At 47.0% G+C, this 22,427-nt stretch overlaps 2 protein-coding genes across 2 annotated transcripts in view; both read right to left on the bottom strand.

Annotated features, from left to right (window-relative positions):
* Window positions 1–1,397: 1,397 nt before the first annotated feature.
* YJEFN3 (YjeF N-terminal domain containing 3) lies at window positions 1,398–18,684 on the bottom strand. The gene is made up of 6 exons (XM_044453433.1): window positions 18,620–18,684; window positions 12,931–13,039; window positions 10,624–10,734; window positions 8,395–8,508; window positions 4,419–4,569; window positions 1,398–1,597 (listed from the first exon to the last, which is right to left on the bottom strand). The coding sequence occupies exons 1-6, from the start codon at window positions 18,682–18,684 to the stop codon at window positions 1,398–1,400; spliced, it is 750 nt and encodes a 249-aa protein (XP_044309368.1).
* A 2,897-nt stretch (window positions 18,685–21,581) lies between these two features.
* The window catches only part of LOC123035370 (phospholipid-transporting ATPase ABCA1-like), a 55,051-nt gene continuing 54,205 nt past the window's right edge, over window positions 21,582–22,427 (bottom strand). Inside the window, exon 39 of the mRNA XM_044453448.1 lies at window positions 21,582–21,865. Within this exon, the coding sequence (XP_044309383.1) occupies window positions 21,728–21,865 (138 nt within the window). The 3' untranslated portion in view covers window positions 21,582–21,727. The remainder of the gene's footprint in view (window positions 21,866–22,427) is intronic.

Raw genomic sequence — 22,427 nt, 5'->3', positions numbered from 1 at the left:
CATTTTTCAAATCCAAAGTTAGGATGCTGTGTTTCTGGTAGCTGTCAAAAATGATGTTATGCCAACAAACTGTTTCTTTGCAAATCCTCAGACCTTTTCCTCACCTCTTCCTCTATCTCATTTTTGGGGCTGGGAGTAGCAGTGTTCATGGCACTGTGGTGCAGGCCAAATTGCAGCTATCCGTAAAAGAAACAGCAGCTGTCATTTGCAGTGACAGCAAAGGGCATGAGAAAACACCCTGTGGGATGAGAAGATGAGCTGTCGCAGCTAATGCTGAGCCTTACTCCTGAGTAACCTCTGCTGGAGAAACTCAGCAAAATGGGACTTTGCCCTGACTTTGGTCAGAGGAAAATTCAGAGAGGGGATTTGGCGGAAATTTCTGCTTACAAAAACTGTTTCTGCTTACAGCGACTGTTTATGGAATGCAGTTATGATTGTATGTCACCTTATAATGATCTTGCCCTAAATGTATGGGGAGAGGATATTGGAATCAGAGAACAGCAGGACTGCAATGGGCCAAGGGGGGCAGCCGGTCCCACTCCCTGGTCAGTGCAGGACCCAGGTTACACCATCCCTCTCAGAGGGCTGTCCAGCTGCATCCTGAAGGCCTCCAGGGTGGGAGAGCCCGCCACCTCCCCAGGTCTCTGGTTCCATTGCCATACTGCTGTAACAATCAGGAAATTTTTCACGGTAACTAGCCTGAACCTGGCTTCCTGAAACTTGAGTGTGTCATTCTGTCCCCTGCACTATGGGGTGATGGAGGAGAGATCCCAGCCCTCCTCTTTGTGACTTGAAGGATGTGGCCCTCTCCCCCCAGGCTAAACATGCCCCATTCTCAATCTCTCCCCATAGGACTTGGCTCATCCTTGTTGCCCTCCCTGGAACCCTTTCCAGCCTGCTTGCATCTTTTTTGAAATGAAGACACAAGTCATCAGGAAAGGATGACTCAGAGGAGACAAGTGGGAAGAAAGAGGGAGAGAAAAGGGCATGATTTTGGTGGAGGAATCTTTCCACAAAGGGGAATGCGCGCACACACACACACACACACACACACACACACACACACACACACTGTTCTGCTTAGGACTTAACAGAAAATGTGTGCCGAACATTTAATGCAAATGATTGGAAGGTTATTTTAAAACATGTGTGCACATTCCTTTTATAATTTAATTCCCAGTGGTCCCTTGCAAAGGAGCCAGGCACTTCGGAGTCCTGCGGCTCCAGTATATTGTGCAAAACAGTCCTGTCTTTATGCTATGCTGTGCTAACTTTCCAAAGCCTACACATGGGATTGGTAATAAGAAGGCATTGCAAGGTAAGCTGCCCTTCAGATCTGGCAAAGGGGGGCATTTGGGGTGACAAGGAGCCCCAAAGCAGCTGCACGATCCAGGTCTTCAGAGAAAAGCAACACATTCCGTGCCAGGGTACTCAGGCAAATTCAACTCAAATTTCCTTTCCACGTCGTAGGGCAGGAAACGGCCAGCTACCAGGTGGTGTTTGCCCATGAAGTGCATGGCGCATTGTTTGGGGGCACCCAAAGAGATGAGGACATCTGGATTGATCCCATTCCCATTGCCGGTCTCCACATCCCATCCTGGGGAGAGAGGGAGAGGGTGAGGACACGGACTTTAAAGGAAACAGTTTATCATGGGCTTCTCACTTTGTGCTCAGATTTGGCCAGTGGGTCTAGGATTGGCTCAGAATTTGGACGGAGTAGTTGAGGAACTCTAATAAAGGAAACATATGATTAGGAAATCTAAGAAAGAAGCAAGCATCAGAAAGAGCTCTCCTGCCCAATCAGAGTTAACATGCACATTGCAGCTTTTCACTCCTGTTGCTTGTGCCCAGCACATGGTGATTGCAGATAGACCTCCCTGTGTGTGGGAGGCTCCATTTAGCTAAGTTCTGAAGGTCACTGATGAATTTGCAGGCGTTTAAGGGTGATGCTGCTGGTTCAAAATCTTTCCACATCTGGAGCTTTTTACGTATTACATGGACTCCAGGAACACCAGCAGCAGGAGGGAAAAGCAGAGCCAAAGATTCACAAGGGACCATCCAACTCAGCCATTTCTGGTTTGCTATCATGGCACATTGAGTGTCGGCAGCTCAGGGTCCCCAACCCGGTGCCCACAACTTACTCTGAACATTCCAGGTGTGCATGGCAACCCCAAAAGGTGGGAACCCAATCCTTAAAAATTGCTCTAAGCCCTCATGTCTTATAGCAGGGAATGCCATAAATTAGGAGCATCAGTCACCCGGCTTTCTGTTCATTCCGTGGCAAGATAGAGGGTCCCATGGGAAATCCACAGGTATAAGAGCTGGCCTTCCATGGTTTGCACCAACTCTCAAAGGTCTCTTCTAGCCCGACCTGGAAATCCAAGCGGTTGAGCCCAAGACCTCCATGCACAAAGAGGCACTCTGCCATGGCATGGCACAGCCCTTTCCCAAATCAACACACGCTCTCACCCAACAGGACCTCTCGGGCTGCTTTCTGTAGGAAGCAAACTCTGTGAGTGGCTCAGACAGGGAGTTCTCTCAGCCTCGCCTCTGTACATTCCTTTCTCTGATGGCAAAACCAGCCCCGGCGGCTGCCTGCCAGCCACAGCAAAGAGTGTTTGAATATGACATCATGTCTCAGTTTTGGGAGACAAGAGTCCTGCTTCTTGCTGAGCCTGCTTCCAACAGAACTCTCCTCTCCAGATGGCGACTGCTTCCGCCAAGACCCTGAACTGCAACCTGGCAGGGGGCTGAAGGATGAACTGGGGGCGGAAGATGAAGCTCAGGTGTGAACACTCTGTCCCTACAGGGAGGAAAGGGACCCACCCAAAACTCAGCTCTCAAGTCCTCCCATCCAAGGCCACCTCGCTACCTGTCCCGTTCTGCAGAGCCAACACTGGAAACCGAATTTGGTTTGTTGCGGGGGGATGAGGACACCCCCAAAGCCAGAAGCAAAAACAGCCTGACTTCAGCATGTTCTTCCAATGCTGAGGGTTGGATGCTGCTGGAATCAGGATCTGTATTATTCATAAAATAAAGAATGCCCGGGTTCCCACTGGGTTTATTGCTGCAACGCGTCTCTGCAGTTTTCCCTGAATCCCGAGCTGCCAAATTGCACGGCTTTGTTTGCACAAAGGACATTTTTTTCCCTTTAGGACTGCCTTCCCCAAGTCAGTGGCCTCCAGGTGTATTGATTGCAGTTCCCATCATCCCCTATGTACACTGGTGGAGCATGTAGTTCAGCACAGCTAGTGGGAGTCATGGTGGGAAGGGCTGCCTAGACTGCTCCCTTGCTCTGTATTTTTAAATTTTGTTTCAGATCCTGCATTGCTTTCCTGGACCAAGCCAGGCAGCATCAAGAGAACGGCATTCTGCACCAAAGCCCAGTCGTGGGGCATCAGTGCAGCCTGCCCAGAGTCTGTGCAAGGGGAAGAAGAAGCCCAGAGAAAGGGACTTGGCATCTCCATCAGGCTGTGAGCAGCCCTCAAGGGGAGGAGAATTTCGCAGGCAGCTCACAACAGCTCCTGCAAGAACCTGAGTTGGCTGCATCCTTTGCAAGCGATGCTTCGCTCTTCATGTTCCCAACATAGGCAGAAGTAGGAGAAAAGCGCAGGGCAGGAGTGATCTGGGATGACAGGTAATTTCCTTTCCCTGCCTCCTCCCTCGTAGCCTGGGGAAAGTGCTCAAGGAGGGGGCCAGGAACTCTGCTTCTGCCTCCGACTTACTCCAACATCATCATCTCTATGGAGGACTAAAAGCTGAGAAGGCAGGTGAATATGTGCACAAGCTCTGTCCTTCCTCTACTGGAGGATATCTGCAAGAAGCTTGGGGGCTCTCTCTATTTTTAAGCCCCCCATGAACAGACTGAACACCTCACTCTGAAATCACAGGGGAGAACAATCCCTTGCATGCTGGAAGTCATGGATCAGGGCCAGGCTAAAGGAACAGCAGCGCCTTGGATTCAGGACTGTGTTGTCCCGTTCCTCCAGGGAGAAAGTTAACTGGCACTGAGAGCTGTTCTTGCAAAGATTAGACCAAGAGAGCCTAAGAAATTTTGCTGCCTGATACAAGAAAATGGGGCATTTTAGACAAATGCACCAACAAACTCTCTGCTAATCAAGGTTCATAGCATCCAAGGCTGGATAATTTAAATTTCTCACTAAAGATAAAAATATGGCAAGTACAACCCCAGCAGGAATAATGAAATAGCAACCTGAACCAGTGTTAATTTGAGGCACCAAACACCTGCTGAGCTAGACTGCCACCTCGCTGCTTGACAGAAGGCCAGTCTCCGCATGCGGTAAAGAAAAGGGGAAGATCATTAGAAGCTGCAGCTGCAGGGATATCTGGAGGAAGGAGCGGACAACCTGGCACGCCCATGTGACCCAGGGAGAACCAGAAGTCCGAGGCACACCTACCAGATGGGATGTCCAGGCTGATGAGTGGAATATGGATCTGCTTGAGGCTTCCCAAGATAGAGAGGTAGGGTTCACACACCTCCTCAGGACTGGTCTCCACACCCAGCATGGCGTCGACCACCAGGTTGTAGGCATCGCTGATGAGCTGAATCTGCCCAGGAGATGGGAGGAGACAAACTGGTGGAGATGCAGGGACAGAGTTTTCCACGGAAAGGGCAGCTTTGACGGGACTACGCCTGGTGTTCACCTGGTTTCCTTAGTGCTCTCTCTCACACATACATGTGAACCCTCCAGTCTTGCACTCCTGAACCCGAACCGGTACATTGGCTGCTGGTTGCCACCTGGGCCCAATGCAAGGGGCTTGCAATATTTAAAGCCCTAAATGGCTTAGGGCAGAGATACCTGAGGGAACACCTGTTTCTATACACCAACCCCAGCACTGAGGTTATCTCTGGAGCCCCTTCTCCATATTGCTCCCCAGAAATGAAGGAAAGGAGGAGACAGCAAGGAGAAGAAACTTCTCCGTAATAGCACCCCAGCTATGGGAGCTGCTTTCATCAGAGATCTGGCTGGCATCCTTTCTTAATTATTTCAGACACCAGTTCTCTTTTTGACCAGGGAACTATTGGTCTAGTGGGTTTAATTGTTTCGACATTGTTACTTGCTGCCGTTATGATTTCAGAGCCAGAGTTTTTTTCCCTTAATTCTGTTACACGCACATTTTACTTTATTTGCCTTCTAGGTGAATTTAAATGCCAGTTCTGAACCAGGAGCGCCACCAAGTCCTTTTCCAGGGCTGGCACACTGCAAATAAAAGCGGGCTCTTCTTGCTCTACCCAGCCTGGGGCTCTCCAGATGGGCTGGGCTTTGTCCGTCCGCCGTGGAGCCAATAGGGAAGGGCTGAGTTAGAAGGCAGGCTAACCTTCTCCGCACTGGACATGGCTGTTGAGTTTGGTGGAAAAACCACAATGGAGGCAACCAATTATGGAGGAAGCCTTCCAAAATTCTCCTCGCCCAAATAGCTCTCAGAATTCCAGAATTCCAAAATGATTCTAATCTCACTTTAGGAACTCTGTTGCTCCGTTTTCTGTTTCCAGGTTTTCTCCAGACCACTGTGCAAATATGGTTTGCATCATGAATGCAGACTGAAAACTCACTCATGGCACATCTCCTGAATTCATCTTAGAAAGTCTCCCAGTTAAACCAGAACTGGGGAGGACTAATACAGGGCAGAATGAATTCTGACATGAGAAAGAAAAAGAGGGAGCAAGGATTCCCCTTATTTCCATGGGTAAATAATCTCAGAAGCTTTGCCATCATTCTAAATCGACTTCATTTCATGGAATCATAGAAGAGTAGGGTTGGAAGGGGTCAATAAAGCCCACAAGTCCAATCCTCTGCTCAATGTAGGACTCCATTTTTCTATAAAACAAAATCTGATTGGCTGTATCACATTCTTTGTGTGATCCCTGATTACTTTGAATAGTTCTATGAAAGAGAACAAAAGAAAGGGGTGGGGGTAGAAACCGGACCAAGCTTTCTACCAGTCAGGGAAACAACTGCCATGATAAAGATGGAAGATGGCAAGCATTCCCTGTGAGTTTTCTTGCCAATGTTGGGTCAACTGGCAAAGCAAATGAATGTTTGTCATAGCCCTGCTTGTTTTGTTTTGCTAGCTTTTGTCCCAATCTATAATTTTCACAGAAACATCTGATTTGATTTTTATCCCTAAATTTGTGTTCTCCAGAAATACCCTTTCATTTTTAATAATGCCTGGCTTGGGTGTGTGGCTTTATTCCAAGGAAACACCACAAGATTAAAGTAAATGACTTCTGTTTCATGAAGAGTTTGCAAAATTGCAATGTGAAAAACAAAACAAACCTATCTCTCCTTTGTAAGGGTGAAAGTGCTGACGTCACAAAGCCTTCCCCAGCAGCCAGCAAATCAACAGGATCTGTTTTTGTAAATTGCCCACATCCTTGCACCGTACCACTAACCGAAAACTTTTCCTGCTGTTCAGATCCAGGAAATTGCTATAAAACCAGGGATTCATTGGAAGTCATGCTTGTTCCTGGCAAACGTTTCTCCTTTTCTTATTTTAGACTGTTTGGATGAGAAACTGATTAGCTGATTTTGCCTGCTATGAAATTTAAATATATGCTAGTAATTGCTTCTAAATTTGCACATGCAGTGATCCGTCATCATACACAAATTTGAGGCTGATTTATGTTTTCTGGGACTGGGCTCCAGCTCTTTTCAGTGTCTGGCAACATCCCCAGCCCCTGTCTGTTTTAAAGATAAAATGGGAGGGTAATTGGGGGACATGAAAGGCTGAAAGGATTAGGAGGGGACTTGGTTAAACCTGAACCATAATGGAATTCCAGTCTGTAATTTTGAAAATTCCTGAAAATGATTTTGCAAATTCCTGAAAAATAATAGGAAGGTTAGTTCAAACAGCAGAACTCAAAATAATTATCAGATATGTATATACTTATACCCAAATATAAAAACAGAAGTAGAAATAAATAGAAATTAACTACTTAAAATACAAGCAAGTATATTCAAAATGTCCTTCCATACATAGTTCTGTGGATGAAAAAATGTGAAATATCAACTAATCAGTCCAGGCAACAATGAACCAAATTCATTTTATCCTTAAGGTATTCTTTAGTGGTACAAACCAGAGACAGGTTTAGCTACTGTAGGATCTAATGAAACAATCTAGGTTTGCATTGATTAAATTGTAAGAAAATTGCAAGAATAAATAACATACATCTCTGGAGTAATTATCTGGAGCAGTTATATATATTTCAAAGATAATTGACTCCCATTGATTTGATTTTTCATTGCTTGTGTCGATGATATTTTGGGTTCAAGAGGCTTGAGTATGAATTGTATGGATTTAACTGACATGTTTGTTTGTTTGTTTGTTCATAAGGTGGATTTATATCCCACCTTATTTCATTTTTGAAAAAGAACTCAAAGCAGCTTACATAATTTTCTTCCTCCTGCTCACAGTCTTATCCCCACAACAACAACCCTGTGAGACAGGCTGTGCTCTTCCTGTCTTTCAGCACTCTCTGAGAGTTTACAGAAAAGAAATAATTAATCTGTGCAACAACAGATCTTCTAATCATTTCAAGTTCTACTGCTTTCTTTTTTCTTTTCCAGACTCCCCTCAACTTCTAATAGTCATGCTGAGCATAACAACATTTCCATTTATCATTAAATTATTCTAACACTCTTCCATTTACACAGTTAGTTAGCTTTGCTGTCACTGCATATTCCGCTAATCTATTTCTCCGTTCTTCAATGGTTGAGGGCTCCGATGACTGCCAAACAGAAGCTTCTGTGATTTTTTGCTGCCATTCTCATATAATTAAATAATCCTGATATAATTTTGATGCTCTTGTCTTCCGATAAATTAACACAAGGAAAAGAATAAGTATTGGCAACCCAAGATGATAACAATGCAAAAAAAAGGGATAGGATACCCTTATCAATAATGAAGTAAGCCCGACCCATCTGGACCTTCCCTTTATTTGAGACTTGTTTTCATTGCTATAAAAAATGCAATTAACTAGTGGTGAGAACCAGTATGGTGCAGAGGTTAAGAGCATGTGTCTGGGGCTCAGGAGGTCTGGGTTCGAGTCCCCGCTCAGCCATGGAGCCCAGTGGGTGTCTTGGGGCCAATCACAGACTCAGCCCAGCCTACCTCACAGGGTTGTTGTTGCGGGGAAAAGATGGATGACAGCATGGGGAGTATGATGTAAGCTGCTTTGAGTTCTTTAAAAAAGAAAAAGGCTGGATAAAATTTCTAATCAGTCAGAGCAAAGGCACATAAAAATACCAGCTCAACGCAAATGTCAATGAAATAAAACATTATCCCCTGGTCCTTTTTTCTGATAAGAAATTTAACCTCGCGCTTGTAATTATTGGGACCTATAGCCCTTTGCAAAGGTAATTGAGCGCTCACCTCGTTTGGCAGATAAGAAAGAAAAGGGATATCCATTTTCTCACATTGGGTAATGAAATCCCGGTAAAGAGGGTTAGAAGATGGCTTGGGGTAGAAAATGGTAGGCTCGTATTCCTAGAAAGGAAATTGCCAAGTTACCTCAGAGAAAGGGGGAAAGAAAAATAATGCAACTTACTGTTCATAGTTTATGCTGCCTCCCATGTGAGTGAAAGATGAAGCAAACTCTTAAAAAACATTTTAATGCAAGACAAAGTGGAGACAGGAGGAAGGGATACAAGGATGCCGGAGAACTTTCTTCCATTCACATGTTTAAGTGCATCGAGCAAATTTGCACTTCTCAAATATACAGGTTAGAATGTCTTGCTCCTTCACAGAATGATCTTTTCCAAATGCTTGGCTTGCAAGCACGCTTGTCTGAAGAGGAAACTGTGTACAACTTCAATGCAATTTTCTAAACCGATTCACAGAAAATGGGATGGGTCTATGATTCAGTGCAGGTGAAATTGACATCAAGTAGAAAAGGTCTAGCGAGAAACAATTTGTAGGCAATAGCAATGCAGAAGAAAAGAGATTTCTTTGAAATGTGAAAGCCTGTGATAAATTTAGGACTGAACTCTGCGGAACACGGAGAATTTGTTTGCGTTTAAACTCTCCTCCATCTTCTTTCTTTTTTAAACACCTGATTTGTAGCATGCACTGGTGTGTTTTGGCGAGACGGCATTGAATTTCTTTCAGAGAGATTCAAATGCAAATCCTAGAAAAAGGCGGAGAACTTGTTTGGTGACTCCGGTCAAGACCCAAGGGCTTTTTTCAGCTCCCCTGGGAGGCAATCCCGCCTGTATCACCTTCCCCGCAACAAACAATCAATGTTGGCCAGCATTTTTCTCCAGGTTCGAAGGATGTCAACATTCATCCCGCTGACTAGTCCCTTGGTCTGAAGGGGCATCAGGCATCGACCTCCTCTAAAACTAAGCAGGTCCCGGTCTGAGCTTGGAGGGGAGACCCCTGGGAGCCACATGTCCCCACCGTGAACCCCACCATGGAGGAAAACTGGGTTGTAAATACAGGGTGTCCCCCAAAAATTGACATCATTTTGTAGTCTAATAACATAGCCAATTCTTGCTCAAATGATCTCAAATTTTAACGAAGTGTGTAAAAACGAAGTGTGTTATTTCTTGTATTTTAACTTAATGTTTGTATTTTACAAACATTTTAACTTAATGTTATGTTAAGTTAATGTTTTAACTTAATGTTTGTATTTTAACTTAATGTTGTGAGCCGCCCCGAGGGTTCGGCGAATGGGGCGGCATAGAAATGTTTTAATAAATAAATAAATAAATAAATAAATAAAACTAATGTTAGTTACACAAGAGATGCTACAGCGTGTTTGGCAGGAGGTGGACTACCGACTTGACATGTGTTGTGTTGCTGGCGGGGGGAATATTGAACATCTGTGAAGCTTTGTGAAACCAGTTATAAAACCTACATCCCTTTGAATCTCTTGTTTGAATTTTGATAAATAAATCTTCTATTGTTCAACATGAAACCTATTTAATTTTGTTTGCCTAGGACTTGAAGTTATTCAGATATTCATATTTCAAATAATGTCAAATTTTTGGGACACCCTGTATAATCAATAAAGAATACCCGACAAAATATCCAACGAAAATGGAAGAACTACTCCGATGATGATCCAGTGAGTATGAGAGCAGGTTCCACCTGATTTGTTTGTGTTCTTATTTATTTCAAACACCGGCATATTCTTTTCAGGTAAAAGCAATGTGTGAAAAAGACATAAGCTAACCTGGAGCTTCACATTACCTAGAATAATGCTAAACCTGAGTAGAGAATGAAAGGTGCAATTTTCCATGCTGGACAATTAAGCTGCAAAGACGTGTTGGGGGAACATTTCAGTTCTTTCCTTTTTCCAGGAAAATGGTACGGGTGGCGGGGATTCAGTGCAAGAGCACAACAGCTCCGCTCCGCATTTCTATTTGCTTAGGGGATTAAGGAAAAGAATTGCTTTTCTTTAAAAGCACGAGTACAGAGCAAGGCTCCCTTCCCCAGCTGGGCTGGAAAGAGCAGATCTTTCCTGCCCATACCTTCATAACTCCCCCTCCTGCCTGAAGGCAGTTCAGCTACTCCAAAGCCCATCATGTTCCAGGACAACCTGCTTCCCCACCCAGCTGAGGCAATCCCGACGGAGGAACTCACAAAAGGGGTACCTACAAACACACGCAGATGCCGGGCGCACACCAGGCCGATCGCTCCGTTCTGCTCACAACCACAGACCACCAACAAAGTCGGCTGTTTCTTCGGCAGGGACCATCGCGGGAAAACCTGAAAAGAGACGGTCACAAAGTAAGGGTGTGGAAAGCGCACAGCAGAGCTCAGGTTGCAGAACGATGCAGCAGTCAGCAGGGGACACAAGGTGCATAGATGCACATGAATGTGATTTCCGGCTATGAAGAACGCTGGCTGAGGATCTTGAACTTGCCCCCAGAACACAGGAGCACTGTTTGGCTGCAGCGCTGGACTCCGAGGCTCCAGTCCAAGGGGCATCCAGGTCTGCATTTGCACAGTGGGGGCTGGAATGTCAAGCGCCCCCATTCCTGGGGGATACCCAATCGGACCATGGCTGTAGTTGAATGCATTTTGCGGACCTAAAACGCCTTCTATGTGGGGCTGCCCTTGAAAGCGTTCAGCAAGCTTTAGCGGGGGCAGGAAGTTGCAATCAAACCATGGCCAGGGCTGATGACACTGGGGCCACAACCCCATCACAAAAACATCCCCCATTTCTGGTCTGCTTTTGGGCAAGGGCACCCCAAGGAATTGTTCTGGGGCGGAGAGGAAAAGTCTGCAGCTGCAGTTTCTGCCTGTCGCCCACACTGCTGTGAGTTCTTGGTGGCTCGGCATCATATTCAATGACATTTAAGCCCCTGTGTAGAGGAACAGCAAATGCTAGGAACAGAACCACGCCAAAGCCACGGGATTTAAGAAGCATTAAGTGCTCCAACGACAGTCTTACTTGGGTGAGAGATAAAATATGAACCCAGGAACAAGAAGACGAAAAACAAACAAATGTGCAAACAGTACACAGCTGTCTTCGGAAGCATCGATTGTCTACTTTATGTGGCACAATGTTGACACCAAATCCCTTCGGCTGACTTGTCCTACCGCAGTTGCCCAATCTCTTGGAAACTGGCAACTGCTTCCTACCCCAGCCTTCTCCAACCTGATACCTCCTAGATATTTGGGACGACAACCCCAGCATTCCAGACCTGTGCCTGTGGTGGCTGGGGCTGATTGGAGCTGGAGTCCAGAAAAACCCACAGGGCTCCTGGGCTTAGCAGTGGAGGCTGCAGGGAGGAGAAAGAGAACAGGATGGTGGGACATACCTTTGACACTGCTTTAGCTGCATGCGAAACCCATAGCCCACTTCTCCCCAACCTGGAACCCTCCACATTTGGGTTTTCCATTTCAATCTTTTCCAGCCAGCAAGGCCAATAGTCTGGGATGATAGGACGTGCAGTCAAAAATGCCTGGGGCCCACCAGGTTAGGAAGAGTGCCTCTGATTTCGGGAGATGGGTGTCACCGGGCATGCCTCTTAGGAAAGTCGCACCATGTTTAGGTTGGGAAAAGGGGCAGAGAAGAGAAGATTTCCCTCATTTTGTTCTTTCAAAAATCTGGGATTTCAGTCAGTCCTGCATTCCACTCCCACCAAATTTAGGATGGATTTTAAACGGATCTGAGAATATAAGATTTGTCATCTTCCACTGCTTTCGGTTAATTTTCCCTTGTGGACAGCAACATGTTTAAGTCAAGATTACTCTGATGCTCATATGTGTGAGCAGCAACCGCAAGAAAAGAACCTCCATTCAGAGAGAGAGAGAGAGAGAGAGAGAGAGAGAGAGAGAGAGAGAGAGATGGAATCTCTTCAAAACAGGAGTGCTTTTTAAATTTGCACATGTTCAGAACAGGAAAAACTCGAGAAGAAAGGAAAGCAAGGAAGATGTCAGGAGAAGAAAGAGAAAATGACGTGAGCAAACTCAAGATTCGTAATGTACAGCAGGGATGGAGAGACTCTTTCAGTCAAATTCTATTTTGGAGTGGATCTTGAAGGATGAAGTGGGGAGAATCAAAAGCAAAAGAAAGGGGGTGGGGTGAAATAGCAGTGCGTTTTAGCTTAAAACGCCTACAGCCAGTAAATAAGCCATGGGAGAATCATCAAAACCTTTTAGAATGAACAAAAGGCAGGAAAGGAGCTCACCACCAGTGCTAAGAGAAAAGCGTTGTCATCCTTTGTAGAACCCTCAAAAACCAGACTGGTACGTGGTTGGATGTGGCCCCCACACCCTCAACTCTCCCCGAGGCAATCAAAATCCCATCGGCTTCACCAGGTTAATTTCTCAGGATGCTGCAAGCTTAGAGTTGTTCTGGGGCATTATGGGAAACCGAAAGGGTTTCAGTTTCCCACAGTGCCCCAGAGCCTGTGGCGATGGATCACACTCTGTATCCTCTCCCAGCAGACTCACCTTGGTGACCGCCATGGCAGAGGCATGGCCGCAGATTTCAATCAGCTGCTGCGGTCCAAACCGGAACTCTTCTAGCAGTTCTTGCTCGATAGCCATCGCTTCTGTCCTGCTGCAATGGAAGTGGGGTGGGGAGAAACAGTTCAAAAGGTCCTCCGAGGTATTCTGTTTGCGCAGCTTCCTGGCCAAAAGCGAGTGGAGAATACGCCCATGGTGACCAAAGCCGCAGCCGGCAAACGGACCCTCCAGGTGAGAGCCATCTGGTTGGGGTGGAGAAGTGGATCAATGTGGGCAGCAGGGGTGCATCCGTGAGGGCTGTAGAGGGGCATGCGGCCCCTCAACTGCCTTCGCTGCTAAAAATCACAGCGTGTGGCGTTCAGCAGCCAGGTGCGCAATGTGACAAGCACATGCTTGGCTGTGGAAGAGGAGACCCCCGGCATGTCAGAACTGACTCACACCCAGTGTGCAAAAGAGCAGCAATGCCACTTTCTCGACCACGCGTCTGACCTCCACGTTCCAGGGACCTCCCCCTCCACCCCCCTGTAGCAGCAGCCCTGCAGTTGTGGTGGGTGTCCTGTAGAAAAACTGAAATATTTGCCTGCCGTGAGGGATCGATTCTGTGGATTAAGACTGGATCAGCAATCCAGTCTCCCCCCCCCCCCCACGCCATCCAGCCACTCGGGAGTTATCTCAACCAGCACCATCGCTCCATGGATGAGCAAACAGGCTAGAATTTCTGTGTTGCAGGTTTTCAGACAATGGTTTGGTTGTCTGATTTCTGGCTGGAAGCTTCAAACGCCCTGGCAGGAGATCCTAGGATGGGGGGGGGGGCGGGGGGGACGACTGGAAATGAGCAGTAATTATTCACATATGTCAGTGTTCTCACTGCAAATAGATGAGAAAAACAACTCATATTTCCAATAGTTATGAATGAGCCGTCTGCTGCTGCTTTTGGAAAAGTGATGCTTATGAGGGAGTCTAAATTAATCTGTAAGGTCAGGGTAGGTGACTTAGAGAAGCTGAGAGGTTTACGGCGGGCAGGGGAAGGGGTTTGGGGTTGACACGTGAATATAATGGGGTGCGATGTGCAGGTGTTTACACATGGATCCTAAACGTCTAAAGAACTTGCTTTTAGCACAGATGTTGTGGACCATGACTGCGCAGAGAGTTTCAGACACTTATCCGTGCTTGGCCTGGAAGCAACTTTAGGGCTAGTAGAGCAGATTTTGGCCAGGGCGACTTATTTTATATTGTTAATTTGTTGTATATTGGAATGTTTTATATTTTATGTTGTGAGCCACCCCGAGGCTTCGGCGAATGGAGCGGCATAGAAATGTTTTAAATAAATAAATAGAATAGAATAGAATAGAATAGAATAGAATAGAATAGAAAAGAAAAGAAAAGCTTTTTCCTTTCTACCAGTATCTTTTAGCTCCTGCTAACTTATCCAAATCCCTTTATCGTCACTATTTTCAAGCAACTGCTTACCTGGAATGCACATTTATTCAAACGCAGTCTCTGAGGAAAGATTTTACAATTAGGATTTATAGCACAGAGTTTCTTGACCATCATGGATGAACACCAAACTGTTAACGCGTTCGGCTTATGTGTATTTTTTAGGAATTGCTGTCTGCACTTTTAAGAACATTTATACATCATTGCTTTTTGTTACTGCCATGTTTTCTATGCTCTGCATTTGTTTCTTACATGCATGTTTTGTTACAAGGTATTTGAAGAGTAAATGATTTTGAAGATCCGTGTCAGTGCAGAATTTTGTTAACGGCTTACTAAACGATGGTCACAACGGGAGGGGAGCAGATCTGCATAATATTTGCATCTGTTAATTTATGCGCCCGTAAGGAGCAGCTTGTGCTTTCTCAGGAGGAAGGAAAAGGCAACCGGCAGCTTGCACACTCCCACTCTGAATGTTAAATTGCTCCAACTGTGGAGGAAAGGGAATGGGGCTGGGGGGAAGTAATTTTTTTTCTCAGGCCCCTTTCAGCTCGCCGCAGCTGCGTTGCGTGTGCAGGGGAGTTAACCCTTCCTTTCCACATCTTCCTGAAAAGAAGTCACCCCCTCCACACAGAGAATTATTAAGATTTTCTTTTGTTTAAAAACATAAGGATTACTGTGGGGAGTAATCCTCAACCCACCCCCTGCCCCTTAATGTCCCATATGACTCTCCATGGTCAGCAGGAAAAAGCAGGCCGGGACAAAAAGGGGAAGCTGTAACCACTTGGCTCTGCTGCTCACTATTCATTTTATTCGTTTATTTTATAGCTTTGCTATCCTTTCCTCTACAAACGTCTTGGGATGGCTTAAAATAAATAAGTAGAATAAAGCCAACCCCACAGTGTCCGGCCATTTACTAAAACCCCCGTTAAAATCAATTAATCATTAAAATAACTGGAAAATAAAAAGAGTTTTGCCTGACACCGGAAAGAATAGCATCTCACCTTAAAGTACCTAAATTTGGCTGGGGCCATGGGTTGCCACCTCTGAACAGGATGTCACTGGGGACTCCACATTCGTCCCAAAGAATTTGCAAAAGCCTTTGCACATGTGCCTTCTTGCGGAAGATGCGAATATTTGTCGGAAAGCATCTCCCTTCTCTTTTCATGGCCCAGGTGAGAGCATCTTCCCCACAGATTAGCTGGGCATCTTTCATAACCACAATGAGTACCAAATCCGTATGGCTCTACACACTGTCCGAAAGGTCTCGCTGACTCGCTCACACGAAGCTGAAGTCTGGGAGCACTTTATCCATGACTCCGGGAAGGGTTCCCCTCCTTCCCCACAGGTCCCACAAGTCTCAGCTCTAAATTGTATTTATTTTCAGATTTATACCCTGCCTTTTTCCTACAAAGGGCTCAAGGCAGCTTACATCCTCCTCCTCCTTCTCCATCTTATCCCCACAACAACAACCCTGAGAGGTAGGCTGGGCTGAGAGTCTGTGACTGGCCCAGAGTCACCCAGTTGGCTCCATGGCCGAGCGGGGACTCGAACCCAGATCGCCTGAGTCCCAGTCCTGTGCTCTTAACCATGGCACCACACCGGCTAAATGAACCCTAAAGTCATTTCTTACACAGTAGCTGCGGTCACTTTTTGGCACAGTGGCCGTGCTAGCAGTGAAAATGCCTTCCAGGTCACCGTGAATCGTGAGGAGGACAAGGTGGGGCAGAATAACGAATGCAATGCCATCCAACAGGTGGAGGGATGCCTTCTGGAAACAGGGCTCAGGCTAACCCCATAAAAAGATGCGTGTTATCGGCAGGGCTAAATGACAGCTGTTGAATGTGGGACGGTCTAGCCCTCCGAAATATGGATGGATTTTTCTTTCTCCATCTTTTTGGATGGATCCCGGAAGATCCTTTCCAGCTCCTTGGGAGAGGATGGCCATTGCGACTTAACTTGTTCTTTGGAGCTGTTGTCACAGCAACGGCTGAGTAAGCGCCTTTGAATAAGCCAGCCAGGCAGACTTGAACAAAGCCACAATGAACAGGCCTCTTTGGGGTTGGGGAGATGGCTGCCACGAGCTTCAGTTCCACCCAGCAGTCACTTCCCTGTTGCCCCAAATAATAATACAGAGGCAGGGTTTGCCACCTGTGATTTTAAGAAATTGTGGTACTTCCAAACACTGCCTGAATATGCACAGACATGCACACTGCCTTGGGTGTGTTTGTGTGCTTAAACACATGGGCTGGGAGCATGTAAAGAGCGCCTTTTCCACAAATGAACCTAGGTTTGTATTTCTCTTCCACAAATGAAGAGCACAATCAGGAAACCTTGTTTTTGAGATATTTTTCTTCTCCAGAAGACCTACAGAGGAGGTTTCTCCAGGTACCTCTTTCCCCTCAAAGGGAATAACCAACTTTGCATAATCACTGCTGGCCGTCGGGGTTTATTTAAGCCACTGTGGGCTGCACAGTTTTGGACTATTCAAGTCAAAATAGCTTGTTGTACTGTCCAAACACATTAAAGGTGAGTTTTAATCCAGTGCACAAAGTTCTCAGAAGCCGTGGGACACGAGTGCTTTGCTAACGCCACCACATTCAGACAATGTGCGCATAAAGCATAAATGTTCAAAATGCATGCCCACCAACCATGTAGCCCACCTTGGCTTAAATTTAGCCATGGTGGGATGTTTGTGTGAAGGAGCCGAACTGAGTTTGCAGTTTTGTCAAAGGCATGGGTTCGAAATACGTCTAAGTTATATTCCCTTCTGAAAAGCTCTCTCGTTAAGCATGCTTTAAAGAAGAAGAATGTGCTTTTCAACCTAGTTTCTGCATGGGAGTCCCTTTTTAAAAATAAAAGCTTCTGAGCTTGAACGCACATACCAGTGCAGAGTGATATGGTGGCAAAGAGGTTGGACTGGGGACCCAGAAGATGCTGGTTTGAATCCCGTCTTGGCCATGAAACTGGGAAAACTTGGATGCATCACTCACCCTGCACCTAACCTACCTCGCAGGGTTGTTGTGAGGACCAAAGAATGGAGAACTATGGAACGTGTCTTGGGTTCCTCGCAAGAGAAAAAATGTTGACATATAAATGCAACGCTAATAACAATATTGTGGTAACTTCATAAAAAGTACGTTTCCAGCAAACCATTCCAAGCCCCCAGGGAGATATCAAACCCTTATCTAACAGCTTTCTGTCTTTGCACTAGTCAGGGGCAATCGGATCTGGGCATATGAAGCTTTTAAGATCTGCTCTTGCCTGGATGCTTAGGACACCTGCTTCCTGGATGCAGGTTCAACATCAGGCCTCCAGACTCAAGGACCAACTCTGCACTTTGGGAACGGAAGGCACAGAACCAGGGGAGAGGGTCTCCCATGCAGACAGACACCTACCTGCAGCTCCCCTCACCTTCCAGTCACCTTCCACCCACACTGTTCTGTGCACAGGGTCGCTATGGAGACCAGCTGTGAAGGGAGCAGTTCTGCTGCTCATGTGCCCATTCATGCAGGAGAACGGACCAGGCTGGCTTTCTGCCCCAGCTCAACAAGGCACCCCCCACCCTGTGCCGCCACTTCTTGGCTTCTGAGGCCCTTGGGGCAAAGCCCGGCCAAGGTGCCCATGCAGGTCAGCATCAGAAGCACACACGGAAGGACGAGGCTTTATTTCCGTCCCAGCTTTCATCTGAGCAGAACAGGCAGCGCTGACTGAAGTTTAGAGGCAGTGCCTGGCCCACAGGGAATCTGGAGGAGGAGCGGGGTCTGGCCTTGCTGACCCCTCCCCAGAACCAGCACAACCCTCTCTAACCCCTCCACTCCACTGCACTGTGCAGAACGCAAACTGCACTTCCGGCGTAGGCCATGCGCCTGCTAAAAGGGGTGCTTGCAGGAAGCCTGACCCCGGGGCACCTGATTTATAGACCTTGCGCCCGGCACGGCTAACCCCTGTCCATTCAACACCTCCAGCTCTTTTCAGGTTCCCCTACAGCCAGGCAGGACACAACCGCGTTCTGCTTTCCCAAATAGCACCCATTGCGCAGCCTGAGTACCTGAGGCTGGCATCTTGGCAGCGCACTTTCCAGATGGACCTTGGGATGGGGCAGCCTGGGCCACCCCACAAGTCATCCTCGCACCTCCCGGATTCGTGCCTCAGTGGGCTGGAGGTGCAAGAGATGGGAGAGAGCGATGGGAGGGCATGGCAATCCCCACCCATCATCCTGTGCTGTGCAGCTACTTACCTAAGGTAATGGAGCGGGTGGAGCTCCTCCTTGTTTTGGGACGAGTTGAAAAGGGGTTTCTCCATGGCCCGTAAGTCAGAGCAAGCTGCTTTCCACGCCGCACCTGGGGATCCCTTCTCCCCCCACGAAAGTCCCCTTCCCAGCTCCTCCAGCTTCCCTCGCTGCTGCAGGGGGGCGAGCGGGCCAGATAATTTCTGAAAGGAGCGGGCAAGCAACTCAAAGCCTGCTTTGGGCTGGCCGGTGTGGGCAGGGAGCACCACAGAATTGATGGGCAGGTTCCTTTTGCGGGAAATAAAAGGGGAAAAGACCTTCCCAAGCACCCAATGGAAAAGCAGGGGGGGAGGGAGTGGTTAACCCCTTCTCATCCCAAAGATGGGTAAAGGCAAAGTGATTTATGAGGGATTAGACATCCAGGCAGAGAGAGGGGAAGGGGAGGAAAGCCACCTGCAGCGGGTGAAAAATGCAGACAGATGCCTGACTTTCTGTGAAATCCTCTAACACCCGCAGGGCACAACTTCACACTTCCGTCGTCTCCCATTCCCACCAATTTGCAATGGTGCCTCCTAAACTCGTGCTGAGGAAGAAGTTCCAGAAGAAAAAATGACACGTGAGACAGGCTTCTCTAATATTGTTTATTATTATCAGCATTATTACTATTCTTCCATATTACCATGTATTGACATAGGAAAACGCAACAGGTGCGTGGACTCAGAATAAGCAATGCGACCATGAGGAAAGGAGAGCTGCTGATCATACGGAAGGATGCTTTTCTCCAACTCTGTGTGTACCAGGAGAATGCATCCAACGCAGACAGCTCTCAATGGGAGACCTCAGCCCCTGGATTTTGAAAATCAGATGTGGATACATTCTGTGGCTGTTTACCTGGCCAGCTTTAGCCCCTCCAGTCACAGAACACTGGTGCAGAGTTTGGTTTTACCTTCTGTATTCCCACATCCCCAGGTAGACTACTTTTTATTCCCCCCAAAGTGCCAAGCGTACATTCGTGACCTGCCGTATTTTTTTTTAAAGAAAACAACTTTTTGTTAGGTTCAAAATTGCTCCAGGAATTGTCAGTAATCCACAGAGCCCATTTTGGCTTCAAAATGTTTTAAATTGGAGGTTGTTCTACAGAGCTCAGCTCTGGAGAGAGAGAGAGAGAGAGAGAGAGAGAGGCATCTAAAGAGCATTTACAGATTGGCTTCTCTGCTTAAAAAATAAATAAAAAATAAATAAAAAAATAAAGTGTTACATCTGTCTTCACTCTGATTCATGTACGCCTTGTGCTAAAAATATTATTTCAGATTATTATTAATTATTATTATTATTATTATTATTATTATTATTATTATTATTATTATTATGGCAGAAGTGAACTTCCATCCTTAAAGAACAAGGGACTCTCCAGAAAAGAGGATGCTGGAATCCAAACATGCAGCTTGTCTTTGGCTGTGTGGCTCAGCCGGGACAAAGGCAAAGGAAGGGAAAGGCAAGCATTTCCAGAGTTCAGCTGCCTGCCTCATACACAGAATTTTTCGGGGGCACCAGGCGAGGTCACAGTGATCCTCCACAAATCTGTCTTTCCTTATCCTCAGCTGTTGCCCTTGGTCCTCAGTTGTTGCTTAGCGGAAGTCTGTGAACTCCAGTTGTGCAATCTCTTCTGTGGCTTGCACAGGCAACAAAGCACAAGTCTGATGTGTGGAAGAGGTACAATTGCACACGCTTCTGCTCCCAAATCTGACTTACAACCATGAGAAAGCAGACCCGAGTCTGGGAAGCTGAGCCAAGGGAATCCAATCAGATTCCTCCAGACATGACATTTGGAACACTCTCCATTTTTCCCCTGGCTTCTCCCATCTTTTTCCTCCCACGAGAAATCCATTAAGGAGAAGAAGGAAGCATAGAAGCACCGGGACTTTGGATCCTGGAAGTCCAGCATCTCAAAGCACCGTGAATCACAGGAGAAGTCCACTCAGAGCTTTATGGAATGCACTCCCCAGAGAGGTCCGCCTGGCACCGTCATTATTTGTTTTTCGGCGCCAGCAGAAGACCTTTTTATTTAAGCATCATTTTAATTGTTAATATTATTCGCTTATTTTATCTGGCCAGGGCGACTTATTTTATATTGTTATCTCTTGTATTTTAATTTATGTTGTAAGCCGCCCCGAGGCTTTGGCGAATGGGGCGGCATAGAAATGTTTTAATAAAATAAAAATAAATAATAAATAAAAGCGGGTCTTTCCAGTGGGTCTACTCTTGCAAAATCCTAGCAAGTTAGTTCTACCTTGCACAGCCTGGCTTCAAAGAGACACGCAACGATGCATTGTTGAGTCGCACCTTCCCGAAAAGTGTGCAGAATTCAGGGGAGGATGTGGAAAAGCCAAACCAGCTCTCTTCTCTACCTGAGATAAAGACACGTAGGAAGAGAGAAAGCTGGATATCTTGTCTGCTGCATTTCCACACTCCTGTTTCCCCCAGAGAATTGTGAAGGCAACGTGCCAAGGGCCACCCTATAGGGTATGGGGGCATTCAGCACGGCACGACAGCCGTGAAACTCGATGTGCGACTCCTCACCAGCGCAGAAACTAGAGTGGCTTCAAGGCGAAGCAAAGTTGCACAGTGCCCACAACCCTCAGTCCTGGAAGAAAGGCTTTAGCGTGCGTTTTGGGGTTATTTGGGGTGGGGGCAGGTGGCAAACGTCAGCCAGTTTAGAAACTGAATGGGTTGGGCATAGTTTGCCCACAAACTTCAGCGCTCACCTTCCTGCGACCCCTTTACTGAGGCAGAGGAAAGTTTTCCACCTCACTTTGGTGAACTACAACACCCAGGGTCCCCAGGCCAAAACGGGTGGATAATAAAAAGCAGTTTGGAAAGCAGCTTTTGGTTGCAACACAGACATGAACAAGGAAAGGTGCTTCCCCGGCCCTGGGGACGAGAAAGCCCGGTTCAGAACCATGCCGGAGGGATCAAATCCAGATTCCCCGTTCTTGCATTCTCTCTTTGAGAAAGGTCGTGCCTGCCCGGAAGGGTGTCCAGCATGTGGATGGGAGTCTCTCTCCGAGACTGTGGAGACTCTGCTCGTTATACCTGGGTGCAGGTGCTCTTGGATGTTCAGACCCTGCTCTCTTGCTGCTCCTCATTGTTCAAGAATGGCAGGATCCGTCTCCAAGCATTGTGGGCATGCTCCAGGTGGGATGCCTCCCCAGGGTGCTTTTCATCATTTTGGTCCTTGGCAAAGTGCACAAACACCTTGGGGTGGAAGCAAAGCCCAGAGAAGAGGTGGAGCTGTTCACACACCTACACACAGGTGTGAAATTGCACACGCTCCCATTCAAGGATCAGATTTGTCACTTGGGGTATTAAATCTGGAGCGTGTGGAAGGAGACTTAGTGCAGGGCTGGGGAAACTCAGGCCCGGGGGACGAATCAGCCTACCATGACACCCATCACCCCCTCCAAGCCCGCCCAGATGTCTGCCCACTTCCCTGGTTTAGTGGTTCCCTAGCTCTTGTGAACACAACGCCAAGCAGGCTGGCTCGTGAGTAATTGCCCTGGTGCATGGGTCAGCTGCCAGCCAGAGACCCATAGCCAAAGAAATTGTGGTATCTTGCCCGGGGCTTCATGGCTTGGCTTGACCAAGGCTTGTTGTGCTGCTCGGATTCAGACAACAGAATAAGCCAGCTATGCTTTCCTAACCCCTAGAAGCATCCAGAGGCAGTTGGGGTGTCATACAGAACCCCCCGCACAAACACACACAAACACAGGAAGCATGCTGAATCAGAATCTGCTAAAATGAGTTGGGGGTGCTTCTT

This window comes from Varanus komodoensis, unplaced genomic scaffold (assembly GCF_004798865.1).
Source record: "Varanus komodoensis strain SLA01 unplaced genomic scaffold, ASM479886v1 scaffold79, whole genome shotgun sequence".
Lineage (NCBI taxonomy): Eukaryota > Metazoa > Chordata > Lepidosauria > Squamata > Varanidae > Varanus > Varanus komodoensis.
This window is presented reverse-complemented; position numbering and strand designations above follow the sequence as displayed.

What these genes read in the sequence shown, in the direction of transcription:
- YJEFN3 (XM_044453433.1), bottom strand. Translation starts at nt 18,684, where the DNA reads ATGGAGAAACCCCTTTTCAACTCGTCCCAAAACAAGGAGGAGCTCCAC. An exon ending in CTGCCATGGCGGTCACCAAG is followed by an intron (nt 10,735 to 12,930) that starts GTGAGTCTGCTG and finishes GTCTCTTTTCAG; the next exon opens with GTTTTCCCGCGATGGTCCCT. An exon ending in TTTCTTATCTGCCAAACGAG is followed by an intron (nt 4,570 to 8,394) that starts GTGAGCGCTCAA and finishes TCTCCTGGGCAG; the next exon opens with ATTCAGCTCATCAGCGATGC.